Source organism: Caretta caretta, chromosome 1, assembly GCF_965140235.1.
Source record: "Caretta caretta isolate rCarCar2 chromosome 1, rCarCar1.hap1, whole genome shotgun sequence".
NCBI lineage: Eukaryota > Metazoa > Chordata > Testudines > Cheloniidae > Caretta > Caretta caretta.
The window spans coordinates 159,457,040-159,477,495 of record NC_134206.1 but is presented as its reverse complement, the minus strand read 5'-3'; the positions used below and the strand labels follow the sequence as shown (position 1 = coordinate 159,477,495).

Below are 20,456 nucleotides of genomic sequence, written 5' to 3'. Positions count from 1 at the left end.
CATTGATACTCAATACCAACACAGCCAAGCTACATTGGGCTGGAAGGGTTCTTGGTGTTGGGCAGGACCTTATTATCCAGCCACTCCCCAGTATTATAGCAGGATAGATTTAATTTTTCCTAAAGCATTCTCAATAGGTGAATGCCAGTTTTACTCTTGCATATGTCAAGTAGCAGCAATTTCACAGCTTCCTTTGACATTTCTTAAGACACTGAAAGGGAGTTCAAAGTTCTTATGCTATAAGATCTAATTTTCCTTCTACTCCAGTGACATCTGCTCTGCCTCTAAGCCCCACTTAAAAGCAGAGATGGACTTGAGAGATACAATTTAGATCTGGATTTAAAGAACTCCAAAGTTGGGTGTTTTCAGATCTGGGGTTTTGGTTTGACTCATTCTGGAAACAAGGGCCATTTGTGAAACTGGGATCTAGATATAAATCAGATTCGGACTCCCGCAAATGTTGATAGTTTAACTCCAGGAGTAAACAGCAGCTGCTGTTAGAGGGAAAGTTCCAATGAACAAGCTCAGTCACTTTGTTAGGATGGTGCATGTGCAGTCTGGTCCTCACTAGGAGCTGTGAGGGACTGGAGCATGCCCAGTGCATATGGAATTTTCTGATGTTTTGGCTGCTAAGCTCAAGCAAGTCTCTACTGAGCATGTACAAACAGATTTTTAAGAGACTTATAACTTGTTCAAATTTGGGTGGATTTTCATAGGAGGAACAAAAGGCATCCCTGATGCAAAAATCACCACATTGCTAAATTTCAAGTCCCTGCTGCAAAGCAAGGGGGCAGCACGACTTCTCAAAGAAAAGGTTGTTAAAATTTTCTTAACGTTTTAGAACAATGTTTTTCCCTCTAGCCTCATCCTTGGAAACAGCTGAACCATTCTGGCAGAAACATTTAAAAAAAATCATCCTGAGGCAGACACCCAGTGTGGAAAATTTCAGCCCAAGTGCTGAATTTTGGTAAAGTCATAAGACTCTGTTTTCAGTTGCTTATAAGGGAAGTGTTGGGTCCTTTTAATAATAGGCAGTGCTATCAGCTCTGCCTGTAATAAGTATTTTGTTATTGAGCCTCTGTTATTTAAGTACTACACTCAAAAAGGACCTGTCAATAACAACCAGACCTTCCTTTTCTTATGTGTTCCTGGCAAAGCTTTTAAGTCTGACAAAGATTTCAACTCCTTCATTAGTCTAGCAGTTATCACACTGCGTCCTTTTCTATGCAATAAGAGAAACAGAAATGTTCACTCTACACAAATTCAAACTAAAATACTGCTTGTTTTTCCTGTTGTTGAATTCTGAATGAATGCTTGTTTTGTTTTGTTTTGTTCGGTTAAGTATTAGTTTTTTTTAGTATGATAATCGCTGGATAGGTTATACCTCATTGGTGTATAGCTGTATTGCTAAACAAATCAGATATAAAAGTTTATTCCCCTCTTTTACAGATGACTGGTGCATTATGGCCTTTAAATTCCTCAGTGTACCATATCCAGACTACTCAGGCAGAAACATATGCTGGGACATTAACATCTCAGGTTCTGATTGGATTACATCAGCCAGCTCCACTAATGAAAGTTTCTTCTTTGTTGAAAGACATTGTGAAGCGTGTGTATGAAGTTATCAACATAGATGTTCAAGGTTTTTATTTTTTATGGTTCTGTCTCTCGGGGAAACTTTTTCAGTCACTCAGAATTTTAGCCCTATGGCTTGCCATTGACCATGGGAAATATAAAGTGAAACTTTGAACATTTGGGTGTCTAAGATACCCACTCTGTGGCAAATGAAGTTTCTAATTCGTAGTTATTTAGAAATCTGCATTTTGGTGGGGGATTCCCTTGGTCACTTGAGAAGAAATACACTTTCATAAGGTAGCATATCTTTAGACTTAAAAGAAAAGCATGCCTGAATTTGTGGCATAGTAGTAAGCATTTTAAACAGGTAATAGTCTTAATGAAAACTTTCATGGGGCCCTTTGAAATCAAGACTGCTTTGTATTTTGGAAACCTGTTGCAAGTGCTACTGCAGATAACTTGGATGATCAAATAAGAATATGATCTGCCTAGATATTTGGCGTGCACACATCCCTGTGGTATATGAGCCCCTGTATTTAGACCACTTTCTTAGAGTCACCTAGATCTGATCTATCTACCAAAACATTGCAGTTTAAGTATTTGAAGATTTGAAACTCCAAAAATGTAGTACGAAACACTACTTGGCCTAAAAACGCAATTTGAAAAATAATGCTTTAAAGACTCAATCCAACTCCCTCTGAAGTCAAGGGAAAGACTCCCATTGACTTCAGTGGGTTTTGGCTCATGCCCTAGAATAGTAAGAAAGTTAACATAATTTTAAAAATCATATCTTAAAAATAAATTATGGGAGAGTTGTAATTGGATCAAAGCTGGTTCAAGGGAGGTGGTAACACTGCAGTCCCAAGTGGCATTCCCACACTCCTCTCTGTGGCCAAAATGCAGGGGCTGGGAGAGGTAATAATAAGATACATATTTTTCTTTCAAGGCAACAAGCTGAAAGGGGTAAGAGTGACAGGGACTTCATGGAGAGGGTGGTTGTGGGATGAACTCTCTTGGTGGGGAGACAGAACAGAGGAGCAGCACTGAGGAAACTAACATCCTTTTAAAATGCATAAAACTGACACTGGGTTGGTCCCAGTCCATGAACGACTTTGAAAGTCAAACTTCTTTCCATAATTTACATATGCAATTGCTTGATTGTGCCATTAGCTTTGAGAATAGCAAATCATTCTTTCTACAGTAAGTGCTTTGAAATTGCTTGCTGGCCAGATTTTGATCTCAATTGTGTTGGTGCAAATCCAGAGTAACTCGGATGGATTTACATTACTGTAATTGTGTACATAGTCTGGCCTTACCTGTGCTACTTTCAAGATACTTGTAAGTTCTGTCCTAAAAACTGTGTTCCTCTCCTTAGATGTAAATGAATGTTCCCACGCTGAACTCAATGCTTGTTCCAGATCAGAGCTTTGCATAAATTTGGAAGGTTATTATAACTGCACCTGTGAACGCGAACATGTGGACGGGAATTCTAGCCAGCCACAGAAAGAATTTAAAGGTAGGAAACATGGGCCTGATTTTCAGAAGTCTGAGGAATGTTCTCTCATCTACTTTAAAGGGCTGTGTGCCAGCAAAGGAGTTCTGGAGCACAATGTGCTCTCTGCCCTTTATGATGGAGTTGGGAGTGGAAGATGGCATAGGATCTGCCTGTTAACTGTTTTACTGCTGATTGTTTTAGCAAAACCAACCATGTACTTTATCCCACAATACCTAGCCAATTGCCAAAAAGCTCCCAAATCCATCTGCCAAAGCTTCAGCTTCAACCTGCGATAACTTCTTTGATCCAGTCATGCATTATCAATACATATCCACAGGGTCCTCAGGAAATACAAATATGTGGAAGTATATTCTGCATACTTAAAGTCCATTTGCAGTTTCAACTGCGTACAGTATTTGTTACGGTCCTCAACTGTTGTGTAATGTTAACCTTAGGCTGTTAAACGGTTGCTATGTACCAGTCAGACATAGCTGCAAATCAGTGATGGGTGAAATTATTCCTTATGGCACAATTCAGAAAAGAATTTAAACGTGCTTAGATCCCACTGACTTCAATGGGACTACTCATGTGCTTAAAGCTAAACACGTCGGTTAGTGTCTGTAGGATCAGGGCCTTAGCAAATTTAGTGATTTGTGTTTCCACTTATATTACTTACAGTGCACTGATTTAGTCCTATGAGCTGTTGAAAATGTGGATGATGTTTAATTTGGATTTGTTTGGCTAAGAATGTCTAATTGCTTAACAATGCCCTTTCTTCCTTAATATGATATACTCTACTCCAAGTTCACCACGCGATCCAGTTAGTACAAGCAATAGTTCTGTCGCTATAAGTAAATCAACAGCTAATAAATCTACTGATTCAGAATGCTATAAGTAACCTTGGATGCTAATTAATATTGCTTGATTTTAAGTTCATCACCAATTCAATCCCCTCTGTCCTGAAGGCTGTTTGAGTTACAGTGTCTAGAGTTCCAGCTGAGGGATAGTACTAGGAATGACCCCCAATAGCTTAGCCTTTCTATTACCCAGTTTAATTCCTTCACTTGAGCAGGATCGCAATCCCATTAACAATCTCCCCCCTCTTTTTCTTTGCAGAGGGGAAAGTTTTAAGAAGTGACCTTTTGTCTAGTTCATTGAGACTATCAGTTATTATGACTTTGACCCTCATATTTGTCCTCCACTTGCAATTTAACATAAAGTGGCAGAAATTAAATCAGTCATTTTAGAGCAGTAGGTGTTATGCCTCTAGGATTTGTAAAAATATCTGTTTGATGGGCCATTGGCTTGAATGATTGGGAACAAGTCCCTTCCATTGAAACAGGCACCCACATTGTTTGGTTTGAAAAAACCTTTGATTCCCTTTTCCTTAGGAAGTTCAATCAGTATAAAAAGAACTGAAATTGTGACTGACTGATGCCAGTCTTCCATTCTGTGTTGAGTGTCTGCATGAAAACTAGAATCCCAAGCTTTGTTCTAATTTACACTGCCCAGATGGGTAGCATTTGGCTGAGGAAGTGCATTGGGAGAGCAAAGTATAAAATAAATAAAGAATACATGCATATATTGAGACAAGGTGGGTGAGGTAATATCTTTTATTGGACCAACTTCTGTTGGCAAGAGAGACAAACTTTTGGGTTTACACAGAGCTCTTCTTCAGGTCCTTTGTAAGCTTGAAGTTGGTCCAGTGAAGGATATTACCTCACCCACTTTTTCTCCCTAATATCCTGGGACCAAAATGGCTACAATAACACTGCATGTATGGATATAATACATATGATAATTATTCCAAAGGTATTGAATGCAGTTATTGATTCCTAATTCTGCAACCCTTATTCAAGTTGAGTGAAAAGAAAAGGAGTACTTGTGGCACCTTAGAGACTAACCAATTTATTTGAGCATAAGCTTTCGCTGCTCAAATAAATTGGTTAGTCTCTAAGGTGCCACAAGTACTCCTTTTCTTTTTGCGGTTACAGACTAACACGGCTGTTACTCTGAATCAAGTTGAGTGGTATTCTACTCCATGAGTAGTTACCACTGAGATTGCATTTACATCAGTCATTCAAGCCAGTGTTTTACTGGACAGGTATCTGTATTTATATAGATCAGTCACAAATCCTGGAGGCAAAAAACGGAAAACAAATTGTAAATGTATAGCTAATGGCACCAGTGGGGCTACTTGTGGAGTAGGATACTACTCAGTGTAAAAATGGCAGAATCTGGTCGTTTATTTTGCAATGAGCAATTTCACTCTATTGATCAAAACCATATATGTGTATAATGGATTTGGAGTACATCATCTCTTAGAAAAAAGATTCCTTTCACTTTTGATGATGCTCTCCTGTGCTACCATAGATCTGTTTTCAATTGAAAACCACCGAATCGTCAGCGTTACCAGCAGCAGTTTTGAAGTATCTTGGAGTGTATATTCTACTCTGAACCACACATTCCAAGTACAAGTGTACAAGGGCAAAGAGTTGATCACAAGTATGGAGACTACAGAAATGAAAAGGGATGTGTCTGGGCTGGAAGCAGGTATAAAATACACAGTGAAGATCAGCTATGAAGCTTGTGGAAAGAACATTATCTCCTATCGAAATGTCAAAACCGGTAAATATCACCTTAGAAATGTTGCATTTCTCACCACATCTCTATCCTGTGAGGATTCCCCATGATGCCTTCAAGACCCCACCTTCAGCTTTCTTCCACTCACTCATGCTCTCTTCCCCTTACCCCAATGCTAGTGTAATTCAGATAACCAGCCAGCAGGGGTTGTGTGGAGCTGTGTGGCTCTTTTGTTACGCAGCTGGTAAAGGGAAGCACTTGCTTCCTGAGTCAGGCGATTAGAGACATAAATCTAATCTAGAATGTGGTGTTGCCCATGCAGGCAGCTGCCATTGCTGCACTACCCTTTTTTTCCAGTCAAGATAAATTGCAGGGGAGGTCCTGCTTTTGTCTGATTTAGAGCTGAGTTGAGAGAGGAACAAGGAAGTGAAGTGATTTACATAGGTATAAATCAGAGGCTCTCTGAGAATATTATAACTGACACACCTGCTTGAGTGAAGGCCAGATTTTGGTGAGCTAGTGCGCAACAGATCAGGATTGAAGTACATGGACAAGAGCTGTATAAAGAAGCTTGCAGAGGCTCTGCTATATTACAACTAGTTCCATCCACTCAGCCAATGCTGCTTCCCCCTCTGCTTTCACCTGCACCAAACGCCCTCCTAAATTTTAACAAGATACAATTTCTTTGTTTAAATGAGGTCAGTATTTACAGTTATATGAGTTAATGAGCCTCACAATCCAAGACATAAACTGGTCCCTAGCTGGGGTGAAGGAGAAATTTCCCCCATGGTAGAGCACTGCATAATTAGCTGCATCATCATGTGGGTGTTATACCTGGCTCTGAAGTATCCAACACTGGCCATTTTTTTACATAGGATATTAGGTGGACTATGGGTCTACTAAAGTTTTGCTGTTCCTTTGGTCTAAAATTATTTCCTGAGATCCCACATGGCCTCTTAAATCCGTCAGAAAAAATCAGAGCTGGCCAGAGGTCAACAATTCTGTTTCATGAGGCCTTCCAAAGTTTCAGAATTTGTTTTCGTTTCATATTGTAATGAGGACAAAACCTTTAGAAACAAAGTGGAAGTATGTTGAAAAGGTCAGGTTTTTGATTCTTCTCATTCTGGTTATAAGTATCAGAGAGCCCTGGACCTCAGAAACCTTCCCAGAAAAAAAACTTTGTCAAATGTCTCTGAAAAACATTTGGGTTTCAACAAAAGAGAAAATTTAATCAGAAATGTCCCAACCTGTTCTAAGTAAAATATTTAGTTACAGCCATTGTGAGGATGTTGCTAGTCACTTTTTTGTAGGATTCTTCCCTTTAGTCAGCTAAGAAATGACAATGGTTTGACTCTGTAAGGAGCTACCTCTCTTATCTCTTTTGGAGGAGAAAATAGAGGTTATAGTGACTGAGGAAATATAGGTACATCAGTCAGATATGAAGGTAAAGCCACCAAAAAAAGAAAAAGGTCTTAGCTGTAGACTGAAAGTATCTATCTTATCTATAAAAAGAAAAGGAGTACTTGTGGCACCTTAGAGACTAACCAATTTATTTGAGCATGAGCTTTCGTGAGCTACAGCTGATGAAGTGAGCTGTAGCTCACGAAAGCTCATGCTCAAATAAATTGGTTAGTCTCTAAGGTGCCACAAGTACTCCTTTTCTTTTTGCGAATACAGACTAACACGGCTGTTCCTCTGAAACCTATCTTATCTATGTTACAGGGTAAAGCAGTTGCTACAGGCTCTCAAGCTGCTGATTTCAGATAATACACTATACATGAAAGCCATTATTGTTTGTTAGGCAGTGGAAATTATATGTACCTTTTTTTAATCTTCATTTTAGGAATGCTGTTAATACCATGCAACATAATTTCCAATGACAAGTTGTGATGACCTGATAGGAACCCAGACCTGGATTTAAAAACACATTGGAGAATTTCTAAGTGCTTGTCTCTATCTTTAGAAGATCAGTAACAGAAAACTGGCTCTAGTTGTTTGGTTTAGCGTTAACACCTTAGAAATATAGTGGTCCATTTACTTCATACTAGTACTAGGTTATTGGACAGAGAATCTCACCTTCAGCACTAAGTATTTCTCCAATTATATTTTCTTTTCTATCACCCCCATGCCCATTCCGCATCATTACTTTCTACACAGATTTTCACTAATTTGCGGGATAGATGGGTCTAAAAGAAATACTTGGATACAAATGCTAGATCAAACTTCATATATAATGGGTGACTACAAAACAGATTTGAAAACTCCTAAATATTAGGGGTCAAAATCTAAACTTTCCCAAACTTCAGAGTGTTCAGATTCAGGCCAGATCCTCAGCTGTTGTAAATCAGAGGCGCTCCATTGACTTCAATGAAGCTACGCTAATTTACACCATCAAGGTTCCACTTCTGGTATTCAGTGTTTCAGTTTGCCCCTGAACCCAAATCTGAGGTTTTGATTCAGGTACATCAGTTTTGATCAAATCATTTCCTCTTCTCCTTTATCCATATTTTAATATTGTGTCTTATAGATGCCCAGATATTTGGTGTTACAATAAAGATCCTAAACTATAGCTTCACTGAACATTTCCACAACACGAGTAGCTCAGAATATCAAGAGTTTTCAAGCCTGTTGCTCAGAGAGGTAACACTAAAATATATGTGTGTAATTGTTTTAAACTTGGGATTTACTTAATGTCTCTGAGAAGCTTGTACACATTTACAAAGTCTGGTAAAAATCCTCAGGCCATTTCTTTGGACCTTCACTTACAATTGAAATAAAAGGAGTTTGCAAAATAAAAAAGCAAATCAGGGCCCTGACCTGGTTACCACTGAAGTCAATGGCAGTTTTGCCTTACAGAAGAGTGAAGGAAAAACAGTGATGCAGAAGAGTCTTCTCTACTTCAGATTTTTATATTGATAAGGAATTTGCTGCAAGTTGATCTGAGGATTTTTAATGGATCTTTGAAATGCACGTGTGGCCTGGGTTTCTTTGTGTTATGTTTTCAGCAATTTTTCACCTATTCTCCAAGCTCTTTCTCCTTTAAGCAGAGGAGGTTGGGTCAGGATTGCTTCTAATACCTCATTAGATATTCACATACTGCATGCCATGAATCTAAGGTGCTGTCAATTCATCAGTCATGAATTACAAAATAAATAGGCCTGAGTTTGGTTCCAGACATGAACTTCCACAAAGTGTGGGGAGTTTCAGATAGGGTATTCTGTTGTAGTTCCGTCTTATAGAGATGGGACCTCACTGTGAAGTTCAGATCTAAATCCAAGCCCAGAATTTCCCCAAACTATATGTACAGATGGGCCCAAGTCCCCTCTAAAGTTCAAAAAAGACTGACAACAAAAAGATTGGACATACAGGACCACATTTTCAAAGGAAGACACAACAGGTACATTTGCTTACCTAAATGGACATTTGCTCATGCAAAATGGGTAATTGCTTGCATAGGTGCAAGACGTAGGTTTCTGTGGCCATGAATACTCCACCCCTGTGGTAGAGGGGCATTTTTGCGAATCTGTCTATCTGACTCAAACAGCAAAATATTTTCAACACCATCTGAAGCCACTGGAAAATCAGAACTCAGACCAGTCAGATAGTTTGCTCAGATTTGTGAACGTTTTGAGTGAAACTTAGCTCAGTTTGAGCAAACCTTACCTGCTTTATGCTTTCTTACACAGTCATAGAGTTTAAGGCTAGAAGAGACCACTAGATCATCTAGTCCAGTGTTTCTCAATAACTGGTCCATAGACTGGCACTGGTCTCTGAGATCTCCCTGGCCTCCTTCCCACCACCTGCACCCTAACCTCACATTGTAAACTCAAAGTAAAAATGTTCAGGATCATGCAGAAATCAAAGGCTGAAACCTGGAAAAAATTCTGCTCAAGCACCCACAAGGCAAAACTGCTAAGTTTAGCACACTCTAACACTGACATTAGTGCACTAGATTCATCCCTCCGGTAACTCCATTGGCTCAGAATACGCATCCACTTAGCTCATTGCTGGGAAAGCATAATATATTTGTTGTGTTGTCTTTCAGTCAATTCATTCAAATAAAACTGATTTATATAAGCTATCCATTTTTTAAAAAGTCAGTTTTGTCTTGTCCTAGTCTCAGATTTCTTTGTAATTGGATTCCATTGCACTTGGGTTGGGATTGTGTGTTTCAGATAAACTGCAGCCTGTGAGGGTTTCAGTCAGGTCACATGGAATTGAACAGGTGAATTAGGGACAAAGCAGCAGATGAGAGCTCTAAAATTGTACCATATTGGCATCAAAAGTTTAGGACATGAAGTCACTGGGACACATTTAGGCCTCGCGCAAGTGAGTTCAAGGCTAATGAAGTCAGTGGAATTCTGCTCATTTGAGCCAGGGCTCAGTTTGATCTGTAGCATCATTGTCCATTTGACAAGACATTTTTCGGAAGTGCCCAAGTCCCCTTTTCAAAAGTCACTTAGGTGCCTTAATCTCACTAAAAGTCAATGAATCAATGAGACTTAGGCTCCTAAGCACCTGAGTGACTTCTGGAAATGAGACTTAGGCTTCTAAATCACGTAGGAGCTTTACATTTCTTTTACTGTAGTTCAGTTTCATAGCAGAGAATGGCTCCTATCCTTGGGTTCAGAGGGCTCAGTACAGAACTCAGGGAAAGAATAGGAAGCTGGATTTATGCTACCTCTGCACTCCCTGATCCTAGCACCTGCTGGGGGCTGACTTGACCTCAGATGTATTTTAGACCATCTCAGAGCTGCTCTAACTGGGATCAGTCCAGTAGTTTATCATAGAATGCTCCAACCTCTCCTTCTCCCCAGCATGCCTGTGACCTGGTCCTTACTCTTGGGGGAACAAAGGAGGTTGGTTATGGATTCTGGCTATGCTGGCCCACAGGCACCCTGGCATTACCCTATGCCAGGGGAATCCCTAGCTGGCCACCTAGACCAGGATTGAAGCTATTTCATACCTCATTGGAGCTGAGGAGTTGGCCCAGAAGCTGAAATGCTAATTGACCCATCTCCACTCTTATTACCACATATCAAATCTTTTAGAACTTCATTCTCATTTACACGTGGCCCTTTGCACTGCTCTGGCAGAGCAAATAGGCCTTAAGGTGGGTATAAATTACATTCACTCCCAAATTAAAACTCCTTTACGGTGTCAGAGTGGTGCAAAAAGGGGTGCTAAAGTAAATGAGAATTAGTCTTCAGAAACCCATCAGTGCTTGACAGCCAGGGCACTTACACAGAGAAAGGTAGATATTATAGCTTTGAAAATCTCTTCCTGGACACTCCAGATATTCAAAATGTATTGATTCTCTGTTCTTAATTCATGTTATGGCCTTCCACTGTGTTGTGAGTGTATTAGACTCAGCTGAATTGCTTGGTTTTTGCTGATTGATATCACAGACTGGATGATGTTTTTCTATAAGTGTTATATATAGAATATGAAGATAGACAGCATACATGTTAAAAATTTGTAATGTGCTGCTTTAATTGTGTTCTTATTGTATTATCAACATTTCTCTCACTTTTTTCAGATTGAAAATTCATTTCCACCAAATATTTCTATATTATACAAAACTGGGAAGCTGAAGGTGCAAATTGAGTCCCTGAAAGCTGGAAGTATCATTGTGAGGCTTAGAATCATCGTACAGGATCCCGAGTTTCCAACAGACGTGTCCACATTCGCTCCTATGCTTTCTTCTCTGTATAGAAGCTCAGTGTTTTTGGTTGATCAGCAGAGCACCTCAGTAGAAGGTGGATCTTTTTGAAAAAAGTAGTATTTTCATAACCTGCGATAGCATTTAGATTCTTTGTCAAAAGTACTTTACACAGAAATAAGGTACAGTGTTAAGGTGACACAGTAGTATTGTAAGGAAAATAGAGAAATCAGACCTCCCTTCGCAGGCTTAGAACTAGAACGGGCCTCTTGTAACTCTTTGCCCCTTGGCTCAAGTGGCTAGGGAGAAAGGATGGTGGGCCTCTGTGGGCATCCTTCCCTCCATTTATGCTGTCAGGGTCCTGATGTGGGAATGAATGGAGCCTGGATTAGCCAGTTTCCCCACTCCCTCTCTCCCTTCCTCCTCCGCTTTGTGGGATACTAGGAGGTTGCCATCTAGTGGGTAGCTGAGGATAGTGTGTGGATTTACTTGGTATGTGAAAGACACATCCCCTCTGGAATACTGTATATTCAAGGCTGCTGCTGTTGTGTTTGGTCCAGATTTTAAAAAATGCAATGCAACATTTCTGTGATAAAAGTCCAGCCAGAGGAATTACCTGATGTCATCCCAGTGAAATGAGCTAAGGAACTGTGCATGGAATTTATGTTGCAGTAGGTCCTCTTTAGATCTACAGTACCCACTATTTTTTCTAATCAGATGGTTCTGGCATCAGGTTTCAAAACGAACAGAGCCAACCACAGTTCAGACAGCTGCCAAAGGCAGCAAAATCGGTGGTTGGGTCTCTGAATAACGTGTCCTATGAAAGCTTATTTAGCACAGTCAAGAAAAGCCCCCTTCCAACTTCCCGATCTGGGTGGATGGAACTAATGAAGAGACAAACTGTAGCTGGTTTCAGAGTAGCATCTGTGTTAGTCTGTATACGCAAAAAGAACAGGAGGATTTGTGGCACCTTAGAGATGAACACATTTATTATGCTCTAATAAAGCTTATGCTCTAATAAATGTGTTCATCGCTAAGGTGCCACAAGTCCGCCTGTTCTTTAAACTGTAGCTGAAGCATATATTGATCAAACTTCCATCAGATACAATCTTGCAAAGTGATAATGATATGTGCCAAAATACATCATTGGAGTGTTCGCCCCTTGCTGCACGTACATTATACGGGAATTTTGAGCATGAAGGGGTGGGGGAGGGCAAAAGTTCTAAAATGTTTTAATTCAAAAATCCAGTAGAGTTCAAGTAACATTCTTACCCAGCAGCAATTCCCCGGAATGGCACAGACAACTGCTCCACTCTCCTGTATAGCTAGAAAATGGCTTATATGTTTCTTAACTCTGAACAAACATTCGTTTATCAATAATTTCTGAAAATGAAACGCACACAATAAAGCTGAAAACACAGGGAAAGATTTGTATATCAGGCTTTCCAGCTGTATCAAAACTGCATCTTCTAACGATTCCTGGATAGCATGGCCATATCTTCAGCTGGTATAATCAGTATAGCTCCATTTCTATGAATGAATCTACACTGTTTTACATTAGCTAAGGATAAGGGCTTGATTTGACACAAAGTGAACTTGGCAGACCAGAGAATCCATCCCTAAAACAGCAAGCTGAAAAAACCAGGAGAGCTAATATAGCTGAAAGTACTGGGGCAATAAACATCTTTCTTTGGGGTCATATATTATCATTATCTATTATGTCTACTGTGGTAGTGTCTAATAGACTAACCGAGAATGGGATCTCATTGTCCTAGGCATTGTACAATTGGAGTAGTAGACAGGCCCTACCCCGAAGAGCTGACAATCTAAACAGACAAGATAGATAAAGAATACAATATGTATGTACCTTACATAGGCAAATGTAACATACCAGCAAGTGAACAAAGTGGGGGCCTGGAAAGAATTATTTTTATAATTGTTTGAGTGGGATAAGGATTAGCTGGATGAAAAGACTAAGGCCAAGTCTACGCTCAAAAATTAAGTCAACCCAGCGACGTCTCCCAGGATGTTAAAAAGCCAGACCCCTGAACAACATAGTTAAAGTGACCTAACCCCTGGGGTAGACAGCACGAGGTCAGCAGAAGAATTCTTCCATCAACCTAGCTATTGCCTCTCAGGGAGATGGAATAACTGCGCTGATCGGAGAACCCCTCCTGTTGTTGCTGTGAGTGTCTACACTGAATTGCTATTTCAAGTGTAGACAAGCCCTAAGGAAGGGAGAAGGGACATTGAAGTAAGGGATAATGGCATGGGAGGAAAGGGAGGAGGGAAGTATGGAGAGCAGGTGGAATGATGCTGATCTGAAAAGACTGGGGATGGGGTGGGCGAGGGTGGCACAAACAGCCAATCAGCACAGGACAAAGAATTTAGCTGCTGTAACTGTTACCTCATGGAATAAGGTTTCAGAGTGGTAGCCGTGTTAGTCTGTATCAGCAAAAAGAACGAGGAGTACTTGTGGGACCTTAGAGACTAACAAATTTATTTGGGCATAAGCTTTCATGGGCTAAAACCCACTTCATCGGACGCATGCAGTGGAAAATACAGTAGGAAGATATATATACACAGAGAACATGAAAAAATGGGTGTTGCCATACCAACTGTAATAAAACTAATCAATTAAGGTGGGCTATTATCATCAGGAGAAAAAAAACTTTTGTAGTGATAATCAGGATGGCCCATTTCCAACAGTTGACAAGAAGGTGTGAGTAACAGTAGGGGAAAAATAAACAAGGGGAAATAGTTTTTACTTTGTGTAATGACCCATCCACTCCCAGTCTTTATTCTAGCCTAATTTAATGGTGTCCAGTTTGCAAATTAATTCCAGTTCTGCAGTTTCTCATTGGAGTCTGTTTTTGAAGTTTTTTTGTTGGAGAATTGTGACTTTTAGGTCTGAAATTGAGTGACCAGGGAGGTTGACGTGTTCTCCGACTGGTTTTTGAACATTATAATTCTTGACGTCTGATTTGTGTCCATTTATTCTTTTGCGTAGAGATTGTCCGGTTTGAACAATGTACATGGCAGAGGGGCATTGCTGGCACATGATGGCATATATCACATTGGTAGATGTGCAGGTGAACGAGCCTCTGATGGTGTGACTGATGTGATTAGGTCCTATGATGGTGTCCCTTGAATAGATACGTGGACAGAGTTGGCAATGGGCTTTGTTGCAAGGATAGGTTCCTGGGTTAGTGTTTTTGTTGTGTGGTGTATGGTTGCTGGTGAGTATTTGCTTCAGGTTGGGGGACTGTCTGTAAGCGAGGACTGGCCTGTCTCCCAAGATCTGTGAGAGTGATGGGTTGTCCTTCAGGATAGGTTGTAGATCCTTGATGATGCGTTGGAGAGGTTTTAGTTGGGGGCTGAAGGTGATGGCTAGTGGCGTTCTGATACTTTCTTTGTTGAGCCTGTCCTGGAGTAGGTGACTTCTGGGTATTCTTCTGGCTCTGTCAATCTGTTTCTTCACTTCAGCAGGTGGGTATTGTAGTTTCAAGAACGCTTGACAGAGATCTTGTAGATGTTTGTCTCTGTCTGAGGGATTGGAGCAAATGCAGTTGTATCGTAGAGCTTGGCTGTAAACAATGGATCGTGTGGTGTGTCCTGGATGGAAGCTGGAGGCATGTAGGTAAGTATAGTGGTCAGTAGGTTTCTGGTATAGGATGGTGGTTATGTGACCATCACTTATAAGGCTCTCAGTCTTGAGGGGTAAGGGAACTGGTGTACAGGGGGCACACTCAGCAAAATGGCAGGAAAACCTCAGTGAAAATCTTCACAAGTAATGAAATGTGTAAATTATTTTATAATTAGAGCTGAAACATCCTCCTAACAGCATAAAACTCTATCAAAAGTCAAGTGGGCCCATGCCTTGGTAAAACATTACTGAAGTTCTTGCATTCCTCATGGTGTGATAAATCATGGCACCCTATCAGTGGGGTTGGTTTCAACTTAAAAATGGATGTGGACTTTGGATAAATAAAATATGGCAATTAGCTCATGAGTCTGAAAGAGAGAGAAATAAAACGTTACTTAGGTGGGCAGTACTAAATGAAGCATGTGCTCAGGCACAAAGACAAATGCATGTGTGCACATGCACTTTTCCTCTTCTATTCCTAGAATAGGAGTTTCCTTTGTTATAGAAAAAAAAATCACAGTAATGAATATCGGTACATTTTCAGAACAGGAGCCTAAGGCTATGTCTACACTACACAGCTTTTAGCGCCATGGCTGTGTTGCTACAGGCGTGTTTCTAAAAGGTGCTCAGTGTAGCCGCTGTTTGTCGACTCTCCTGCCGACAAAAAACTTCCATCCCAAATGAGCGGCCGACAAAGAGCTGTTCACACGGGCGCTTGTCATTGGCAAAACTTTTATCTTTCGGGCTGGGGTGGGGTGGGGGTGTTTTCTGAACACCTCTGAAAGGCAAAAGTTTTGTCATTCAGTTGCCAGTGTGGACATAGCCTAAGATGTTACGTTGAACAACTCAATTTTCCAGTCCTTTGGTCAGAGTGATTTGTAGCTGGGATTACATTTTCAGTATAGTCTTTTTTCCAAGTGAACTAGTGCTCTGATCCTGTAAAGATTTAGCCATGAGAGTAATTTAACATGTATGAGTAATCACATTGAACTTAATGGGACGACTTACATATGTAAAGTTAATCACATGTTTATGGGTTTGATGGATTGGGGTCTAAGTGTTCATGAAAGATCCAGAGAGAGTGCCCTGGAGAATTAAGTCTTGTATTGAGCCACATACATAGCACTGGCAGTGGTGGTGGAAGCGTTTTCCACTTTACCATAGCAGGGCGCCCTTACATTTAAGCATTTTCTTACATACCCAAACCATGGTCTCTCTCCTGAGACTGCCTAAAAGGGTTTCAGCTATGACACTAGATTTTATGCTATTGCTTTTACAAAGAACACATTTTTTTTTAAAGAATGGGAGTTTTCACCCTTAGAACTTCCTCCTCCAAAAGTTCAAGACTGTTCCCTGTGGGCATCACTTCTTCCAAATAAGAAAAATTTGGATCCAAATTCTGTTTAAACCTTAGTAAATTTCCAGTGGACTTGCTGGTCCAGAGGCATCCGTGGGTTGTAACTTCATTGGTACATGAAATCTCATGAGATGTAGTAAACTGAATTCAGTGGAGTGTATGCTCCAGAGTAACTTGTTTCTCTGGTGTAAATACACATTGTATTTTCTAATGCCCAACCAACTTTCTCTGGTTCAAGCTTACAGTATGTCTTGTTTTAAATCTATGACAAAAATCTAAATAATCCCCTTTACAAAAATCTTTTCCTGACTAGGACACCCATTTAAAAAAATTTTGATCTGCAAGGATATCAAGATCAGACAATGTTCTGAGTCACTCAAACCTGGGATCTCAGATAAACTGTGAGGACAGAGAACTATATAAATAAGCGCAAGAGTATTTTGTGATTATTTGTAGTTATAACTCAATTCAGCCAGAAAAGAGATTGTTTTACTGACACTTTGGTTTTGGCATTACAGACTGGGACGAATGTGCATCTCGTTCAGAGAATGACTGCTGTATGTATGCAGAGTGTATCAATTTAATGGGATCATACATGTGCAGATGTAAGACAACCATGGATACCAATCCATCTCGACCTGGGAGAAACTGTGAAGGTGAGCATTTAGTTTCTTTTTTCAGGAAAAGCTGGAACACGTCATTTTGCCACCTCCACTTTATTTTTATTGTCATCTATCGTTTATATAGTGCAGAATGTGTGCACAGTACTTTACACATGTCTATAAGGCAAGGTCCTTGCCCTAGGAGCATACAGTGTACCGTCTCCTATGCTCAAGGGCCTGCATTGTGACCACCATCCTTCCCAGGAAGGGAGAACTGGGTAGGTCTCCCTTTGGAACCTCTCAGTATCACTCCTTAATCAGCCAGAAGGGTGGCTTTTGAGTAATGAGTTCCTGTGCATCCCAGGAGCTAAGTGCTCTTCTCAGTGGTGATCCATGTCCTGCTGACCAGAAGAAAGGGAGACCAGGAATTGAATCTGCTTCTCTTGTGTAGCAAGGCAGAGCAGTAAACCACACTACCAGATCCTGTTTTGAGTAGCTTATTGGGTAAAATGTGTTAACGAAATACACACGTCTTACTTACATGTCACTAAAATGATCTGATAGATTTTAAAATAAAATAGGGAATGTTCTAATGTTTTATTCCTTTGGTTTGAACGTCCATTTCAGTGTCATAACAATGTTGTTACAGGTGAAATTGTGAACCCAGTTACTGAAACAATGCCCCTATATGAATCAGGCGGGACAGAAATACCACCTGAAACAAGTACTGGACTGCATGCTTCACCAGCAATCACTGAAATAAGAACAATGACTACTCTCAGCTCCAAGAGGAGTACCACATTAAATATACCTACTCTGCTACCATCAAGTGGCACACAAGCATCAAGCAGTCATTCTTCCATCAGCAGTCCTCCAGTAACTCAGAGACAAGGCATGATATCATCAATTGGATTTGAAAGAAATAATAGGACAATTGGTACGGAGGGTCCAACAACCATCAAAACACTAGTCGTGGTGACAGAACAATGGAAAGATGTAAGTGCATCACTTGAAAACTCTATGGAAGAGACTTTAACTGCTGCACCACAGCCACTGACTACTGTTACCAATGCATCCATGGATGCAACCAGTCAAGAGCGGCACACTTCACCATTGCCCATATTATATATGGTTTCAAATACAACTTCTGCTGTTGTGAGAAATAAATCTATTGGAGAGACCCACGTACCTCTCCAGGTTCCTGAAGCAAGTTCTCAGGATGGCTCCAGTACATCCCTGCCTACTACAGAAAACCCTACAATTTATACCATAAATTCCACCCTTGATGTACATGAAGAGATCAGAAAAGTTAGCAACTCTTGGTTTGAGACATCTCCTAAAGAATCATCCTCAGTGCCACCTGTTTCCCCTGACTTCTCACCACCAGCTTTCAGTGCAACTACTTTCCCGACCACAGACTGTAGTAAGTATGCATCACAGCACTATCCTGGATGCTTGGTAATTGTTCACAAGAAGAAAGAAGTCAGGGTTCTGAAAAATGCGTAGTTGTGTATGTATTTGGGTATGGGATGGGATTGACCAAAATTTAGTTTGTCTTTTTGAACTATATATTTTCTTGTAGGCTTGGCTTTATTCTTAGGTGCAATTTTCTAAATAAGCATGTCAGAGCATTGCCAAAATAACCGAACCTTCCAATGTTTTGATAGTAATGTAGTTTCATCGATTTGTAACACTTTAGAAGTTGTCCTCAAAAACAGTGAGGTGATTCATGTAACACCTTAAATGTTGCTCCATTTAACATTATGATAAACCTCTTAGGCCTCAATGATCTGGGGAGGGATCCTCTCTCTTGCTATGACACTTGTAGGCTGCAGCCTACAAAGACTATTAAAGTCCCTTTGCCAGCTGAGGGAGTTTTTCCCTGGCACAGGAGAAGGTAGGCTACCCACAGGTTGAGGGGTCTGTATAACTTGGTGGGTGGCGAGAGATGGTCTGATCTTGTACTTCCCTAAAAGTTGCCAGTCAGGCAAGGGTCAGCCGGACTCCTGAAAACCCCAGCAAAGAGCGGAAGTGTGTGGAGATCTGAGAGCAACTTTATGAAGACTTCTAATGAAGAGTGATTTAGGGCAATGAGGAGGCATGATCTGTTTGGATCTGGGGAGATGTACTACAATGGTTCTTATGAATTTTCCACCTTTCCACCTACCTCCTTGGGCCTCATTTTATCTCTTGGAAACTCTCTCCCACTCGTTCCTGGGGTCCCACCCTCGCCTCTCTCTGCTCTCTTGAATCCCCTCATCCCTTCTGCCACTTACCACCACCAGCCAGGGCCGGCCCACAACATTTTGGCACCTGAGGCAGGGAGCTCAAATGAATCCCCCATGCTCCCTCTCTTGGGCCAAAACTTTGAAAGGTCTCAATTCTGCCTTCTTCCTGTTCTACCCTCTCACGGTACTGCTCTGCTACCTACCCCAATAAAGGAGAACTAACAACTTAAAATGCCTTGTTCATAAATTTTAAGTAACACTTAACTTTCAAACGCCTGAACAGCAAATGTAACTTTTCTTGTCTGCATAGTAAACACTGACATTTTTATCTGTTTGAATAATCAAAGTCGTGCTTTCCATTCCTTCTTGGTTGCAAAGATTTGAACTGCTTCCTGCTGAAGGTCCACAGTCTGGGCCAGCTCATGTTCTATTAAGATGGTTGCAAGGCCAACCAGCCTCTCCTGTGTCATTGTGGAGCGTAGACATGTTTTTATTAACATCAGCTTGGAGAAGCTGCGTTCTCCACTGGCAACTGTTACAGGAAATGTTAAAAGTATGCTCAGAGCAACAAAAGCATTTGAAAAGAGGGTGGTCATCTTATTTGTGCACATATATTCCAGAGCAGCCTTTGGAATTGATCCTGCTGAAATGTATCTTGAAAGGGCTTTCAGTTCATCACCTAAATCACTCGTATCAATATCACGCATGTCATCATATGTCAATACTGTCTCTAGTGTCCTGCATTGCTGGTGTAGGCCTTCTTCAGGTATAGTGAGGAGTTCTGAAATATCATACAACATCCCAAATATACTGATGTGTTCCTTGAGCTGCATGAAACGTTCTTCAACTGACTGTATTGCACAATCTAGCACCTGGTTAAAGAATTCAACTTTGAATTGTTGTTTGGGGTCTCTTATGGGATTATCCCATGCCTTGTAATCAAAATGTCATCTTCTTTGGTGACTCTTGTATTCTTGAATGGGTGGGAAAATAGCTTCAGTGTGAAGTTCCTCTGCCAACTTCTGTGCACTCTTCAGAACATTTTGAAATCTCTCATCTGACCGGTAAGACTGTAGGTATGACTTTGCTTTGTCCAGTTCTTCCATTGCTCCAGATATATCAAGGTCAACACTTTGGAGTCTCTTGCTTACAGCATTTATTTCAAACAGTATGTCATGTCAAAACACTAAGCCGCACAGAAATTTGAAGTTATGTATGTTTCTGGTGATTCCATTTCCCTCTGCCACTGTTCTCCCGCAAACAGTTCCTGTCATAGCATTATCCTCCATAATGGCAACTATGGCATCA

General features: G+C 40.6%; 1 protein-coding gene across 1 annotated transcript in view; it reads left to right on the top strand.

Moving 5' to 3' along the window:
* Window positions 1–20,456, top strand: part of UMODL1 (uromodulin like 1) — a 66,271-nt gene that overhangs the window by 14,614 nt on the left and 31,201 nt on the right. The window contains exons 5-11 of the mRNA XM_048865842.2: window positions 1,450–1,642; window positions 2,951–3,091; window positions 5,444–5,698; window positions 8,181–8,293; window positions 11,193–11,412; window positions 16,837–16,974; window positions 17,570–18,343. Coding sequence (XP_048721799.2) covers window positions 1,450–1,642; window positions 2,951–3,091; window positions 5,444–5,698; window positions 8,181–8,293; window positions 11,193–11,412; window positions 16,837–16,974; window positions 17,570–18,343 — 1,834 coding nt within the window. The remainder of the gene's footprint in view (window positions 1–1,449; window positions 1,643–2,950; window positions 3,092–5,443; window positions 5,699–8,180; window positions 8,294–11,192; window positions 11,413–16,836; window positions 16,975–17,569; window positions 18,344–20,456) is intronic.